Below are 14,998 nucleotides of genomic sequence, written 5' to 3' on the forward strand. Positions count from 1 at the left end.
AGGGGCACAAGCCGACTAACTCATCGATCAAAACGGCCACCGCTGCAATTCTCATCTTCCACTTCAAGCCCTTGCTGTGGAAGCCTCAGACACCCCAAGGACTCCCTCGGCCGGAGGCTGCGACACCCCGTCCTGCCAGGGGCCGGGGAAGCTGCTGTGCTCGGAGCGCAGGCCTGCCCAGGGACTCCCAGAGGCGGCGCGCACCCGCGCTGCCTCAGGGCCGCTCACCGCCCCCCGCCCGACGGCGCGCGGCGGGGAAACACCGTGAGGATCCCGCCCCCTCCGCCGCCGCCCCCCGCGGCGCATGCGCCCAGGCTCCCGCGGCGCAGCCGGCGCATGCGCTTTGCCTCCTCCCCCCTCCGCGTCTACTCTCCGCGCCCCGCGCGCGCCCGCCCCCGCCGTGCGCCCGGCGCGGGGAGGCGGGGTCGGGGCGGGGCTGCGCCTGCGCAGCAGAGAGCAGGGGCGGGCCGCGTCGCGTGCGCAGCTGCCGCCGCAGCGTGGGGCCGCCGATGGAGCCTCCCCCCGGCGCCGCAGGTAGGGGCGGGCGGCCGTTCGCACGTGCGGCGAGGGGGAGGGAGGGCGGGCGGCGGCGCGGATCGTCTCCTCCTTCCCCCCCCCGCTCGGGCTTCCTGTGGGGAAACCCCCGTCGCTCCCTACTGCCCCCTTACAGGCGTGGTGGGGCGAGCGGGCTGGGCTGCGCCGCCGGCCGGTGCTGGGAAGAGCTACTCTGAGGGGCTCGGCCCGCCCCTCGCGAGGCTCGGCGGGCCGGGGCTGCCCCGCCGGCCGCAGCGGGCTCCTGGCGCCCGCCGGGCAGCGCTCGCCCCGCCGCCTCCTCCCTCCCTCCGGCCGCCGCCGTGACCTCTCAAGGCAAGACGTGGGCGCGGCGCCCGGCCTCACCTCAGCGGCGGCGCGGGCTGTGCTGGGGCGTCGAGGTGACCGTGGGGCCTTTCAGCTGCCGCCCTCCCTGGCTGGGTAGCAAACGTAAGGGCAACACAGCAAGGTTACGTGGTCCTCAGCGTCGTCTTACCAAGGTCTTGTCTGAACAGTTACAGCCACGTATCCCCAGAAGCGGATTTAAGCCCGTGTCCTTACATCCGCGCAGAATTCACTCATCTGCCCCGATCCTGAGGCAGGTGCCTTCGGCTGGGTGCGTTATGGTAAAAGGCGAGTCCCCCGGCAGAACAAACCCCGCGGGGCGTTGACATGCTTCAGCTAATGCAAGGTGTGGAGGCACCTGCAGTTGGTGGTGAGCTGCGGCGGTTGTGACTCTGCTCCTGGGTCTGTGCGGCCTGCAGCTCCTCCTTCAAAAGCCGAAGGACGCGTGCCAAGCTCCCAGTTTCTGATGGAAGTGTGTCCTGGGCTTGCATCTCCAGGCCCTACAATCAAGGCGTTTGTAGAGTAATCGAGTTCCAGTCTTGTTGATCGTATCATCCAAGCATTGATCTGCCACTAACTTAAGAAAATGTTATAAAACTTACTGCTGCATTTCAAGTGGTGGTTGTTCATCTACAGCGTAATTTTGCTTCCCGGTTGTCCTTTGGAAAGAGTCAAGTTATTATATTAGCTTAATTCAAGCTATTGCACACTCAGTGTATAGCAAAAAGAACACTGCAGTTCATCAGCGTTCTTCCCTATTTATGTCTATAATGACGTTATATGTCCCCCCTAGTCCATGTTGTAGCTGCATGTTAGCAGTGTAGGACTACTGAGGATGTGCTTTGGGGACGTGCTATGTGACACCAATACTGACATTCTTCTGCTAGCAATGGTATTGCTTATGGACATCTCTCTAAATCTGTCGCCTTGTTATGCAGTATCTTTTTCTTACACCCACCCCCCATCAGTCCCTGGCTGTTACGGCTCTTTTGAAAACCTCAGAATGTGAACTAAAAGCGGAGATGTCTAAGTTGTAGAGAAACTGGAACAATATCTGCAAGAGGTGTGAGCTGCCCTGTTCATATCAGTAATGTGTTAACTCAGATACCCTGGTGTGGTAGTTTTTAATGTCATCATTGTTAACTGCTTCTTGGCTTACATACAAGAAGAAAGAGGGAGAATTAGGGTTTAGCAAATTTTTACCATGACTGATGCTTCGTTTTATGGCTACAAAAGACAAATAACTCATGGCTTTGCCAGGCAGTAAGGAGTGAGTATCAAGGAGTCCTCTGAAGCTCAGAACGTAGAACCTGTGAATTATGTTGTGATTTGTATGGGAGGAATCTTTTCACAGCCACAGTTTCAGAAGGAATTGTGTCTCTGTCATTACGTGTTTGTATCTAGTAAATAAATTGATAAGTATGTTGACAAAATTTTATGTTACGCTGTTTTATCTTTCTTCAGAACAAATGTGCTGCAGCCCAGCATTGAAGTTGATTTTCGTGTGCAGCACTTCAAAACTCTAGGGTGCTATTTTCAGTAGTAGACGTCATGGATTATTAGAAGTTCATTTTCTTTTTAATGTGCACTTGGTTATAGCTGCCATTTTCAGATGGTGATGTCTGGATTCCTAGTTGAAGATTCACAAATGTGTAAAGAGAAAAGCAGGGTTGTTTACGTAGTTTAGATACACAATACAGGTTTTGGTACCTATTCTGGACATTTCTGGGGATCTTAAAAACAGAGGCATTGAAGACTGATTTCATAATTTTCCTAAGCTACTTAAAATGTCTGTTTCTTACTGTCATGTGGAAATCTAGGTTGTTAAATACAGCAGCAGCATATCAGTGTGAGGAGAGAGCTGGGCTGGTAGAATGGTTGTGACTTGTTTCAAAGTGACATCGGCAGTACGAGAGCTAGATGAATATACTGAAAGGAATGAAATTATAGCTTCAAAAGACGGAAAGGAAAAAATAATGGGAGATAAAGCAATGTTGAGTTTAAGGGGGGAAATATGCATAAAAGGAAGAACAGTTTCAGCTTTTAATTAAACTTTTTTTAGATAATATTTGTGATTAAGAACATAAGTTGCCACTGTCAGGAAAGGAATAGAATGAGAATGACCTTTTTGATATTCTTAGTGTCTTTGACCTGTATTTGGAACATGAAGGGAAGAAATAACGGTGATTTTCTGAAGTTGTTTGACACCACATTTTAAAGAACTGTTCTGGGAAAAGAACTAAAAAAATGAAAGATGTATTGGGACGCTCCAATGAGTTTTATAATACTGAATGGTATGAAAGGATTCTTTAGAGTTTAAAATCCAGACTAACATCTGCAATCCTTGTGTTAATGTAACCAGAAGACTTTCAGCCTTCTCCTCCTGTTGGAACACCTCATGCTCTGCAACTTTTGAAAACACTGATGTGTTTTGGTCATATCCATGACGTTAGTTTCTAAGATCTTCATTCATTTGTATTAGATGTACTGATTGTTCCTTAAATACAGAAATCAAAGGTATGCAGTGTTTTTTCTTGTCTCTTAATTCTTACGTCCAGTTAAAAAAAAAAAAAAAAGGCCAGAAGAATGGTATTTGGTATGATTGTTCAGAAGCCTTGCTTTTAATTTGTGTGTGGTGTTCTGAAAGGTGTAAATTTTATCTTGAAAGGAGTAGTTAAAGAGCTAAATATTCAAGCTCTCAAGGACTTTGGGCAGGTTTTTTAAAAATTAAACTGTTATTTGTAATTTACATTGTTTTTCTTTACACCTTGCCACACAGTTCTGAAAATTAGTGGAGTATGTAGTGCTGGAGCCACCAATTAGTGTTATTGGGCATGGTGGGAAATCTTTGGTGGTTAGCATCTCCTCTCATGGTAATTGGGGAGTTTCATTGGTTCTTAGATTTTCCTGCATTTCTTCTTCCTCCAGATGATGGGTACTTTGCTCTTTCTGAGTAGGTTTTGCCTGTTACTCATCTCTTTTTTCTGATGCAAATTATTGCACAGTTCTTGAGGTAACCGCTTAACTCTATTTTGTGTGGTCTCTTTGTTTTATATGCTTCAGATAGTTTGTGATTTTTGCAGGACTTTATTTCTTACTCCAGGTAGAAGCAAGCAGTATTCTTGGACAACATCCACTGTTAGTTAGGGCACAGAAGAAACAGGGGTTGTACATTTGGGATTGGTTTCAGACAAGAGGCGCTCAAAAGTTTGGGCTTCATTTAAGAAACATGGAACCCTGGTGTAGGAATCCAATCGTATCTGTGCTGTTATTATATTTTTGCCATCCCAGAAAAAAAAAAAAAAAAGAATGTGTATTTGGTTGCTGAAACATTGCTGTGTGGTGCCTTTAAGTGACAAAAAGTTGCCTTGAGGATTTCACATCGGTTACAGAGTGAAGCATTCAGAAGCTTTACAATGGTGGAATTCAGGCTGTCTGTGCTATTTTAGTCCTTGGCCAGTCCGTGGCTCTAGTTACTGGCTTGGTGTTTTGTGTGTTTTGCTGGAATCCTCATCTACGGTTGTCAGAAGGGATTTGAGGTGGGGTAGGGTGTTCCCCTTACAGATAGCTCACCCTAAATTTTCCTAACTGGCAGGTCTGTCATACTTGAACAATAGCTCAGGCTAGGTGTTAATGAACCTGCATTATTTTCAGTAGTAAATATGAAGCTCCAATCTGTAATTAATTTTGGGGCCCTGTAACTGGCTTTGCTTTGTGATCAAGAGTATAAAAAAAAAATCTCTGTCAAAAATCTTCACAAGCAACTTCAGGCTTGGCTTTACTTATTACTCACTAAACATATGAGCATTTGCAGTCCACGTGTAATTAACAAATAAGTGTGCTCTGTCGGGTCTGCTTTTCCTTTTCTTTCTGGATATTACAGACTTGCTGTAATATAGCCATTGTTCATTTTTAGCAAACAGGCTTGTCAGTATTCTCGTAATCCAGTACTACCATATTGCAAGAACATGAGCCCCAAAGCAAAATGTAAGATAACAAATTCAGCCAGTGAAAAAGGTGAAAATTGACTTTGAGGTGATGATAGAATGGTGAGAAGTTAAAGCTCTGGAAATTTTCCCTGGTGTTGTCATCCCTGTACTCCATCTTAATTTAAAATGATGTCAGTATAAGATAGGTCTCAAAATCTGTAACTTTTTAAATACAAAGAAATTTATTCGTATACATTTAAAGAAGAAAAAAATGGTTGCTGCATGAAGAACCTGCACTGATCAGCCTCTTTTGCTTTTAAATCAGGGTTTCAGGATATCATGTATGTTGTTTCACTTGCATTATAACACTTCTGTCACTTCATGTTGACCTTCTATACTTTAAAACCTTAGTAGAGAGCAAAGTACTTAAGACTATAGTTGATATGCAAACACCTATGTGCAAATGAAATTACCAAACTCAGTAACATTTTACACGTGCATAAAGTTGTTTGGTCCCGGTCCATCATCAGTCAGTTCACGCTGCATGTTTTTGACCGATAAAATCCTTTACCTTTAACCCGATCTTGAATGGTTTTTTGTGGGACCAACGTTACAAAGCAGTATGGTGAAAGTGTTTGTCGCTTTGGCCCCATGAACCTCTTGACAGTAAGGGCACAGGAGCTCCCTTGCAGGCTACAGGATTGGGTACTTAAAGTATTAATTACATGGATACATAAAATTGCAATTGTAGGAAAAAACCCCTTAGATTTTAGAAACATAATTTTTTTTTACTTCCATGACTTTAATAGGTCTATCTCTAAATTAATTTGTTCCGATGTGTGACTTTGTGTTTTCAAATAGAGGTTTTAAGTAGTTGATAATATATTCAATGATACAGACTTTTTGATAACTGTTTTTATGATGTGCATATGTGCAAATGAGTTTGCATGAATTAATGTAAAATTGGTAACTTTTATTTAATACAAAGTGGATAAGCATGGCAGAATAAAGGAGATGAAAATTTTGAGTTGAATGCATTCTTTTCCTGGAGGAGTAGTAAGCTATAATTATCTTTGCCTATTCAAAACACTGTTACAAGTACACTAAAATAAATCTGAAATGTTTTTTGAAAAAGCCTAACCTCTAGAGCCAACAGTCTGATTGATGAAAGGAATGTTTGCCAATAAGCATGCAATTAACACTGTGTTGCTACTTCTTTTGCTAATAAAAGTGTACTTTTTCAGTGTAGTTTTATAATTAGCTCATAGGTGTTTTGTTTTAAAACTTGGGGGTGAAATGGAGTGTTTACAGCACAGAAATAATTTTTACCAAGTGATATGAAAAATATCTGAATTGCCCAAATTAATGCCCTATGTTACTTAGCTATAAACTTACTCATGCTTCAGCCCATCGTAACTTTAAGTATTGTTTATACTATAGGTCTGCTTGTGGAAAAAATGAGAGAATGGCTGGTAAATTCAAGTTTAGTAGGATCATCACAGATGAAGGCAAGACCTTCCTGTCTGGAGAAAGAACCGTGTTGCACTTTTTTAGAGTGGAGATTTTCTTTATAAGTTAAAGAATGAGAATTCTGTATCTTCCTTTTTTTTCTTCCCTTTCACTGTAATAACTATTATTTATGCTGCCAAAGTTTCATTAATACTTTTCAAGTTCTATTTCTTAGCTTAAAAAAGAAAGGCATCTTAGAAATCTGTTCACTGACAACTACTTATCTTTGATGGCAGCTGGTAGGAGAAAAAATAGTAAGGTGTATTTAAAAAAAAAAAAAAAGAGAACTCTTTTATGACTCTGCATTTCTGAATCAAGGTCCCAAAATAATGAAAATGATTGTTTTAAAATGTTTATATTTTGAAGGGTCTTGTATTTTTAAACTTGGATTCTTGAACCTTGACTGAGCTTTCTACAGCATTTTTGCTGGTAAATAATATAACTGATGTCTAAAAGTTGATGTAACTGGAAATTCAAGACAAACATGAGGTGTAACAGTTGCTAGTGAAAATCTTAAAAGCTTACTAAAATGTTCTCTGTTCATATCTACTGTTATCCTTGCAGAAATATCTATGTTTCCAGTACTATTTTGAGCTATTTTTAAAAAATGTGCATAGATAAACAGAATAAAGAAAACCTGAATTACAGGTTGTATAATGAGAAAAGCATGTTTCAAAAACCATTACTGGAGTTGCTTGACTCGCTTCCTCTTGGACGCAGAAGGCATGAGGCTTCTGTAAATATCTGGGTAGACAAGTTCTCAACTTTTTCTCAACTTTTCTCAGTAATCTGTGTCCCTGCTACCTGAAGTCATGAGAGAGATGAAAGCAGAGCTGTAACCTACCAGCAGGACATAGTAACAAAAGGGTGAATAAGTGAGTTATTAGCTGTGCTGAATGAAGAGGGGAGATGATACAACTTTTTTCAGAACACTCTTCTAGGAAAGCTTTTGTCTTGGTATTCCCTTTTTGTAATGGTCTTCTAATTTATATTACAAGCCGTTACAGTCCCTTTCATTATAAGAACTGTACAGCAGCTTTGTATTTCCTTCTCCTCTTGTCCTCTTAAATGCTGCTTGCAGCACAGGGCTACACCATGGTCCTCTTTTTCTCAAGGCCTTCCTGGATCCTGTGGTCAGAGGCTAACAAGCCAGGAGTGTATTCATCATCTGTTTCCCCAGCTTCCATACAGAGTGAATTTGATGTGCATTCGATGCTGTTCTAGTGGTTGAGATGCTGTCATTTCTATTGACGCATTTATTTACTGTTTTTTTTTGTTTTGGTCATTTTTACAAAAATAATGAAAACTATTAAGCTGAATGGCTGTGGTCCTTGGCCTTCCATGGCAATAAATAGCTTTTGCAGCTGAGGGTTTTGATCAACCACAGAAAACTATTACAATTGTAGTCTTGTGCCTTACATATTGTATCCAACCAGAGAACCGTTTCAAGCACTGAGATTTGCCAAAACACGCAGATTTTATTAGTAAAAAAAAAAAAGTCTTACATGTGTTCTTAATGTTTTGCTGAATAGGGATATCTCACAGTGTAGTAATCTACCTCTCCTTCTTTTAATTTTTTACACTGGGCTGAGGTGATATGGAAGACAATTTCTTTTTCACAGAGGTATTCCCTTTTCTGTTGTTTTCTCCCCTTCTGTCTTTTTTTTCCTGGCAACAGCAAGCTTACAACCTCTGTATAGCTTCCTTATCATCTCTTCTGTTTCTCATCCCCATGAGGAGTGGCAGCATCCTGGAGTGTTCTGATCTCTGTCTTTAGGAAATATTCTGTAATTTCACCACACAGATTCCTTGGCTGTAGCCTTATTCACATTTTCAAGGAGCTAGTGAGTTAGATGGTGTAACACCTGCAAGCCTGCATTTGGTTTTAATTCTGGCTTAACTTCTGTGTATATTTCTACAAAATGCTTAGTTTTTACTGTTAATTTTATTTAGTCTGCTTTTTGTAACCTTTACTCAGCTTGCATTTATCCATCTGTCTCTTGTAATGTTTGATGGTATTAGGAAATTTCAGCAGAATGTAAGGTAAAGGTCGAATCTCAGAGTATTAAGTTATTCTGACAAACATGCAGAGTTTTGGCTTGCTGGGGAAGAAGGAGAAGCTGCTGCTGGCCCTCCGAACGCTGAGAGATATCATGTTCTTGTTGGTTCACTTTATGGCCAAAAACCATGATCATCTCAAAGGGCCTACCCAGAAGACCAGACAAAATGTGTGGAGGATGTGGGTGGGAGCCAGGTATCAGCTTTCAGATGCACAAGGCAAACTGTAGGAAAACATTTCTTGCTTGTCTGGGGATAATTTTATTTATGTTTTGAAGATAAAATATACCAGTAGTAGTTCTGTTGTAATGCAGATTCTTCTCTAGGGAACTAGTCTGCAGAAAATCTGGTATTAGAATTATCTTTCTTAGTGCAGAATAGTGAACTTTCAAAAGGGGGAAAAAATACTTACTATTCTAGAAACTATAATATAGTTGAGAAGAGGCAAAAGGAATTGATGGTTTCACATCATGGCTGTCTCATGTTTTTTGATGAAGTCTTGCTTCTGAGGTGTTGTTTCTTTGGAAGTTCTTGCCATATATGTTGCTGCAGAGCTGATTAGGTTGGATTGATGATGATCTCCTTGCAAGTGCTTATATGTTGGTATCTGAAATGCAGTTACTCTGCATGTAAACATATTTTCTAGCTGGTATCCAGTATTGTTAATATATGTACCTTATTTTTCTTTAATATTTTGTATAAATGCTAGAGATACCAACTTCAGTAAAGTCTTAAGATTTTTAAAGGAAAATCACCGTAATTGTAATGGAATAGATAGTTTAGAATCAAGAAAGAATATTAAAATACTTAAGACGTTACAGTTGAAACTCTGAGTAGATATGGTACTGCCCAAACTGAGCATCTGCATTCGAACTATTTGGAGAGATGGTTGTACCCAGGTGCCTAAAACTACCTCCTAGGCATTATGAGATGATTTGAATTGCTTGTGCTTTTCGTGGTTTAAAACCTGATACTTACCAATAAACACTCTTAAAAACTGTAGGTGACATTGTATGTGGTCTTTATTCCCATTTCCCTTATACTGTTGGATAATTAATTACCTTTGAAGTACTGTTGTAGCTCTCTTCTGATTCGTTATACTGGACACTTCCCTGTGTCCTGATGTGCCCTCTCCTTTCTGCAATTTCAGCCTCTGCAGATTTGACAATATGGGACCGAAAAGAGGGAGTTTGCCTGGAGCAGAGCCCTGTTATGGTTCTGGTTGAGCTGGTGTTAACACCAGTGCAGTTACTTCTTGCTATCAGGCTTATGCCCCTTGGCTCTTGAATAATCAAACAGAAAATTGGGTGCTCTGATAAAACGTGAAAAGCCTTTTTAACTCTGTGGGCTAACAGGGAGGCCGTGTTTGGGTTTTTTTTGTTGTTGTTGTTGTTTTTTTTTTTTGTTTTGTTTTTTGTAAGAATGCTCTTGTCCTGTTTCCTTTCTAGCCTTCCCTTCAGTTGTGTTCCACTTCTCTTTGTCATTAGTGGGTGGCTGGCTGATCCTTGCGTTGGAGCCCTGTGCTTTGCTGTTGTGGGGACTGTGGCTGCTCCGAGCCAGCTGAGCCAGCGGGGGAGGCCCAGCCGCCCTTCCCAGGCCCTGAAGGTTTCTGTGTTATCCGCTACTTTTCCATGTCTGCTGGGATAGATACTGATGTATAAAAGTTAAACGGATTACTTATTAGATAGACCTAGTTACTCAAGGGTGTAAACCAGCTGAGAAGCCCTTTTTTGCCTGTATTTAAGTTAGTTTTCTGTGTTGAACGGGACGCTTACTGTTTGGTTATCACATCAGCATAATAGTGCTGATGTGATAGGGTTGGGTGAGGGCAATGGGGAACTGTCAAAACTTCCCTTTTGGTGGCAGCTAGCAACCCGGTTCCTTACCTATGTCCACACTCATAGATCAGCTTAGTTTCTGCCTAATCTAAGCACCACTATAACCATAAAAAAAAAAAAAAAAAAGAGGGGAGAATGTCAACCATCAGCTTAATCTATAGTTTGAGCCAGTGGTGCTGATGGCAGTTGCAGTCTTCCCTCTGCTTATTCTTAGTCTCACATAATTCCCTTTTCTGGTCCTTTTATGTTATTATATAGTGAACTAGATTGGAGAATTTATCTAGCTGAAAAATTGTCTGACAAGAAATTTATTTACATTTACACCAAATTAACTTCCCCTTTCAGTTCACCACAGGGCTGCCGAGCACATTGATGTGGGCAGAGGGGAAAGAGCATCATAGGGATCGGGAGAGGCAGGGCTGCGGTAGTGCCAGCTTGCTTTTACTGAAGTTGTACAAAGTAGAGCTGAGGCATGTAGCTTGGTGGTGCTGTTCCCTGCCATGTCATTCAGCTGAACTGATTTGTCCCGCTTTTTAAAAAGCATGTGTAGAATTTTATGACAGCTTTGTGTTTTGGCAACATAATAAATGCTTGGTACAGTGACTGTACTGATACTCTCCAGAAGGTTAAAATGAAGGATATTTATTTGTAGTTATTTTATCTCAGTTGTGAAAATAAGAGCATAGAAGCAAATCTAAGTTGTGAGCTATTTGTGTTTGGCATTCTTGTATTTACAGAAGATGCTTTGTTTTTTTTCTTTTGCTGTAGAAATTCCAAGTAAGATTTTTGAGGAGAAGGACAAATCTTTAGTTCAGATTCTGTATATTGCTCATTGTAATTCTCTGTTTTGTTACCTGATTCGCTCAGTAATATCACAGGATCAGTACTGTTTTACCTTATAATATAACCTCATAGCATTAGTAATCTTTAAAACATGATGAGTTAGAAATGAGGGAAAGGTTAGTCTCTTGCCTTTTCATCTAGAAGTAACTGCAGATGCTCTGAAAAAAAGATAGTGTTTGAAAGTGATAGGTAACTTACTCTGTTTTCCTTTAATTTTAATACATCTCACTTTTAATTTCTTTCATTTAATCTACATTTTTTTATAAGCATTTTTCAAATGAAATGATTGTCACTCAGAATAACAGTGTATCTGACGGTAGAGTTTTCATAATGTGCCCATCAGAGCTGATGCTATTCTAAAGTGTAATATCAATACCAAAAGGTGAATAAATAGTGCATTTGAGGAGGAAAACCAGGTATTTGGTATAACTGTGTTGGACTATACAATATTCTTTAAAGGGTTTTTCAAGCAGAAGCTAAGAAGTAAAAAGATGTGCTTGAAAAATTCTCATCCCTTTTGTTTTGAAAAAAGTGGTTTTGGAAATGCAGTAATTTTTTTCTAAATGGTCTGTGTTGTTTAACTGTTCAAAATCACTAGCTGCACTGGGTTTTGTTTTGAGGCAACTAAAAGCAAACTGCAGCTGTACTTTTAAGCACAGAATTCCGGCAGCAGCATTGGTTCATGTTTTGAGTTTCTCAGTGAAAGAACTCCTAGGTCCTCCATTTAAAAGGCTTAGTTGTTTTGCTTAGTTGTTTTTTGTTTTTGTTTTTGTTTTTGTTTTGGTGTGTGTGTGGTGGTTTTTTTTGTTGTTGTTTTTGTTTTTTTTTAAGAACTGAAGTCTTCCATGTAGCAATATAAATTTCAGGTTGTGCTATATTTCTTGGCTTTATGACAGTGAGTACTAAAACCAGTTTGTAGAGGTAATGTACATAGAAAAATACTAGTATCCTGAAATAAAAGTAATTCTTTGTATGCAGACTTTCTATTTGGTAAGGCAGAAGTTAGAATGTCCTGTCAGAATTTTCTCCCATTATTTTTGGTTCATTGTCCACATTGAGCAGAACAGAAATATTCAGGATAATGCTCACATTTGTATCTGAGCAATTTTAGGTCTTGAACTTTCCTGCCTTTTGATCTGTGTGGTCCTTCCAATGGTACTTTATGCTGTTATTTTGTGACGGTTCTAGTATATAGTGTCCCCTACATAAATGATATTGTGCTCTTTCTGTAGATTGACACTCTCTGATGGATATATAAGAACTTTTTTTCCTGTTTTTTTCACTCTTGCAGAAAGTTCTAAGCTGAGACATGTAGAAAAAGATGTTTTGATTCCGCAAATAATGAGGGAACGAGCCAAGGAGCTGTGTTCAGATAAAGTGCAAGGTAAGAGTCAAATGTTCATTGGGAGATCAGATGTATTCACTTTTGTGCCCTGAATATAATCAATCCTTCTTTTTGAAGTCAAGTAGTCAGAAAATTAATACGTATGATCTGCATCTTTTCTGTTCAGTGTGAAACCAGTAGTAAAGTGTATAAATCTGCCATGTTGGCTTTGCCTGCTTGGTGATGTGGACTGTTTTCTAAAAGGACTTGTTTTGGGGGGCTATGGAATTTATGATTAATATAAAACTTTCCACATCTCGTATGTGATTACAGAGCAACACAAGTGTTACTATATTCCTGTATGTAATATTTGATACTTACATAAATGGAATTCCCTCATGTGAGCCATCAGTTAGGGCTTCCCTCATTATGATAAATTTATTTAAATGTTTCCAACTAGCTGCATCCTTTCCCTGCTCCAGTATTTTAATGATACATACAAATAAACACATATATGTAATTAGGTGGATGTTGAAATACGATGGTGCAGTCGTCTTTTGCATGTTTTCATTTTCCTGAAGAGTACTGGACAATAACTTTTTAAAGTTGGGTATCACCACTTCTTTTGATACCCAGCTGTTCTTATATTCCTGGAAGAAATCTGGAACTTTTTGAAGTACCAGGAGGATGGAGCTACTTACACACAGGTTAGCTGAGAGTGCTGTTAGAGGGATGTAAGAATGGGAAAAAAAAAAAGGCCAAGAATTATTCTATACAAGTGGCATGCTTTCAGTAGAGGGCACTTGCCTCTTATCATCTAGATCTGTGCTGTCTAAACTTTTTTGATCACATACCCCAATTGTAAAAACTTTCTGAGCACGCAATCATATTTATTTATAAATTATCTACACGTATCACTGTATTAGTGTATTATGTACATTGTAAAATAAAAATAGAAATTAAAAAAGGATAAAAAAAAGAAATAAATAGTACTTTAATTTTTATTATTTATCAATGGTACAAAAACCTTTTTGCTCTAAAAATAGTGTTATTAATAACAAGTTTTATTGAGAGCTATACGTTTGAATATGCTTCATTATTTTTAAAAATCTTTGCTTAACACTTTGTGATTCAGCAATTGAAAGGTTTGGTTCTAGGTTCAGATTATTTCAGTACTTAGTTTTAACAGGTGTCATAGCTGAAAAAGAGATCTCACAATGATAGAGAAATCCCAATGGAAGAAGTGCATCGTTTCTGCAGTTACTAAATCATGATATTCATTTTTCAGTCCCATCCATAAGTTCTGCAAAGGTTTTGCTTGAAATTGGGCTCATAGATGACTTCCCTGATGTCAAACAGTTGTTTTTCCAAACTAATCAAGAGGTGTTGCATGTTTATGTTTTTAACAAACACGTTCAAAACCCACTGAAACTCTCATTTGGGAGATTTTAAAATAGGTTAGAAAATTCTGTTTCTATCCTTTTAAAGTGTCCAGATATGAGAGGTTTTCATAGGTGGCACATATTATATTCAGCAACAAAACCAAGCCAAACCAACAGTCACATGATAAGGGGAACATATTCAAACATCTGTTTTCAAAAAGCTCTCTCCATAGCATAAGTTTCTTTTGAAAATCAGTCACTTTCTAACTCACTGTTAAAACATCACCTTCACCTTGAAGGGACACATCAAGGGTGTTTATTTTTTGGAAATACCTGCTAGGTAGCAAACTACTCGGAGCCACCTCTCATCACCAGAAAGGTCAGCAAATTTGGAACACTTGTCTTTTCATGAAAGAAAAAGGCATAAAGTTTGACAGCTCTTTTAAGCTCTTTGCCACAAGATAACCGCTGAACCTCTGCACGGTAGGAGAGATTTTCATGGTCCGTCCCCATCTCCTTGCAAAGTCTGGTGAAGATGCTGCTATTTGAAGGGCTTGTTTCTATAAGGTTAACCACATCGGTGTCATCCTGTGGCGTTTTGTGCGCTCCAGGCTCCGACTTCTGTGCTGCAATAGCTCACCTGTGAGTGAGGCAGTGAAAGAGTTTTCACGTGTGGTGCCGTCTCTGTAACCTTAACCCTTCGCTCCACCACTGGTTACACTTCCACAGTTTTTCCCTAAAACATTGTTTTTATTAAAGAAGCCATTTCCTGTTGAGAATCTTATCTTTCGAAGAAGTTCTTCATGCTGCATTTCATTATTGAAATGCAAATACCGTAAGCTGAGAGAAGTTAGAAACATCTGTACTTCCATCCAGCTGCATAGCAAAGCGCCCGCACTGTGTAACTTGTCTTCATACTTGTTTCTTCAAATTTTCAGCCTTGTCTTCTGTGCATCTTCCAACAGGATTTACTGACAAAGGAGTGCATTTTAGTTTTTTGCCATATTGTTTTGCACACACTCTTTCAGCTGTTTTTACCATGGCAGGAAGAACAATCGTTTCCCCAATGGTGTGTGGCTTTTTGTCTTTCACTATTACCTAAGAAACTTCAAAGGGGGCTTCTAGACATTTATCACTAGGTTTAGAGTCAAATCTAGTTGAAGTGGACCAGCATATTTTCAAGCAGTTTCTTTTAGGGTTTCTCCAAAAGGCATAAAAGAGCAGTGTTACTATAATTTT

At 40.0% G+C, this 14,998-nt stretch overlaps 1 protein-coding gene across 1 annotated transcript in view; it reads left to right on the plus strand.

The window, feature by feature from the left end:
• The first annotated feature begins 440 nt into the window (after window positions 1–440).
• The window catches only part of CMC1 (C-X9-C motif containing 1), a 45,618-nt gene continuing 31,060 nt past the window's right edge, over window positions 441–14,998 (plus strand). The window contains exons 1-2 of the mRNA XM_074900568.1: window positions 441–534; window positions 12,345–12,437. Of these exons, the coding sequence (XP_074756669.1) occupies window positions 510–534; window positions 12,345–12,437 (118 nt within the window). The 5' untranslated portion in view covers window positions 441–509. The remainder of the gene's footprint in view (window positions 535–12,344; window positions 12,438–14,998) is intronic.

Source organism: Athene noctua, chromosome 2 (genome assembly GCF_965140245.1).
Source record: "Athene noctua chromosome 2, bAthNoc1.hap1.1, whole genome shotgun sequence".
In the NCBI taxonomy this organism is placed as follows: domain Eukaryota; kingdom Metazoa; phylum Chordata; class Aves; order Strigiformes; family Strigidae; genus Athene; species Athene noctua.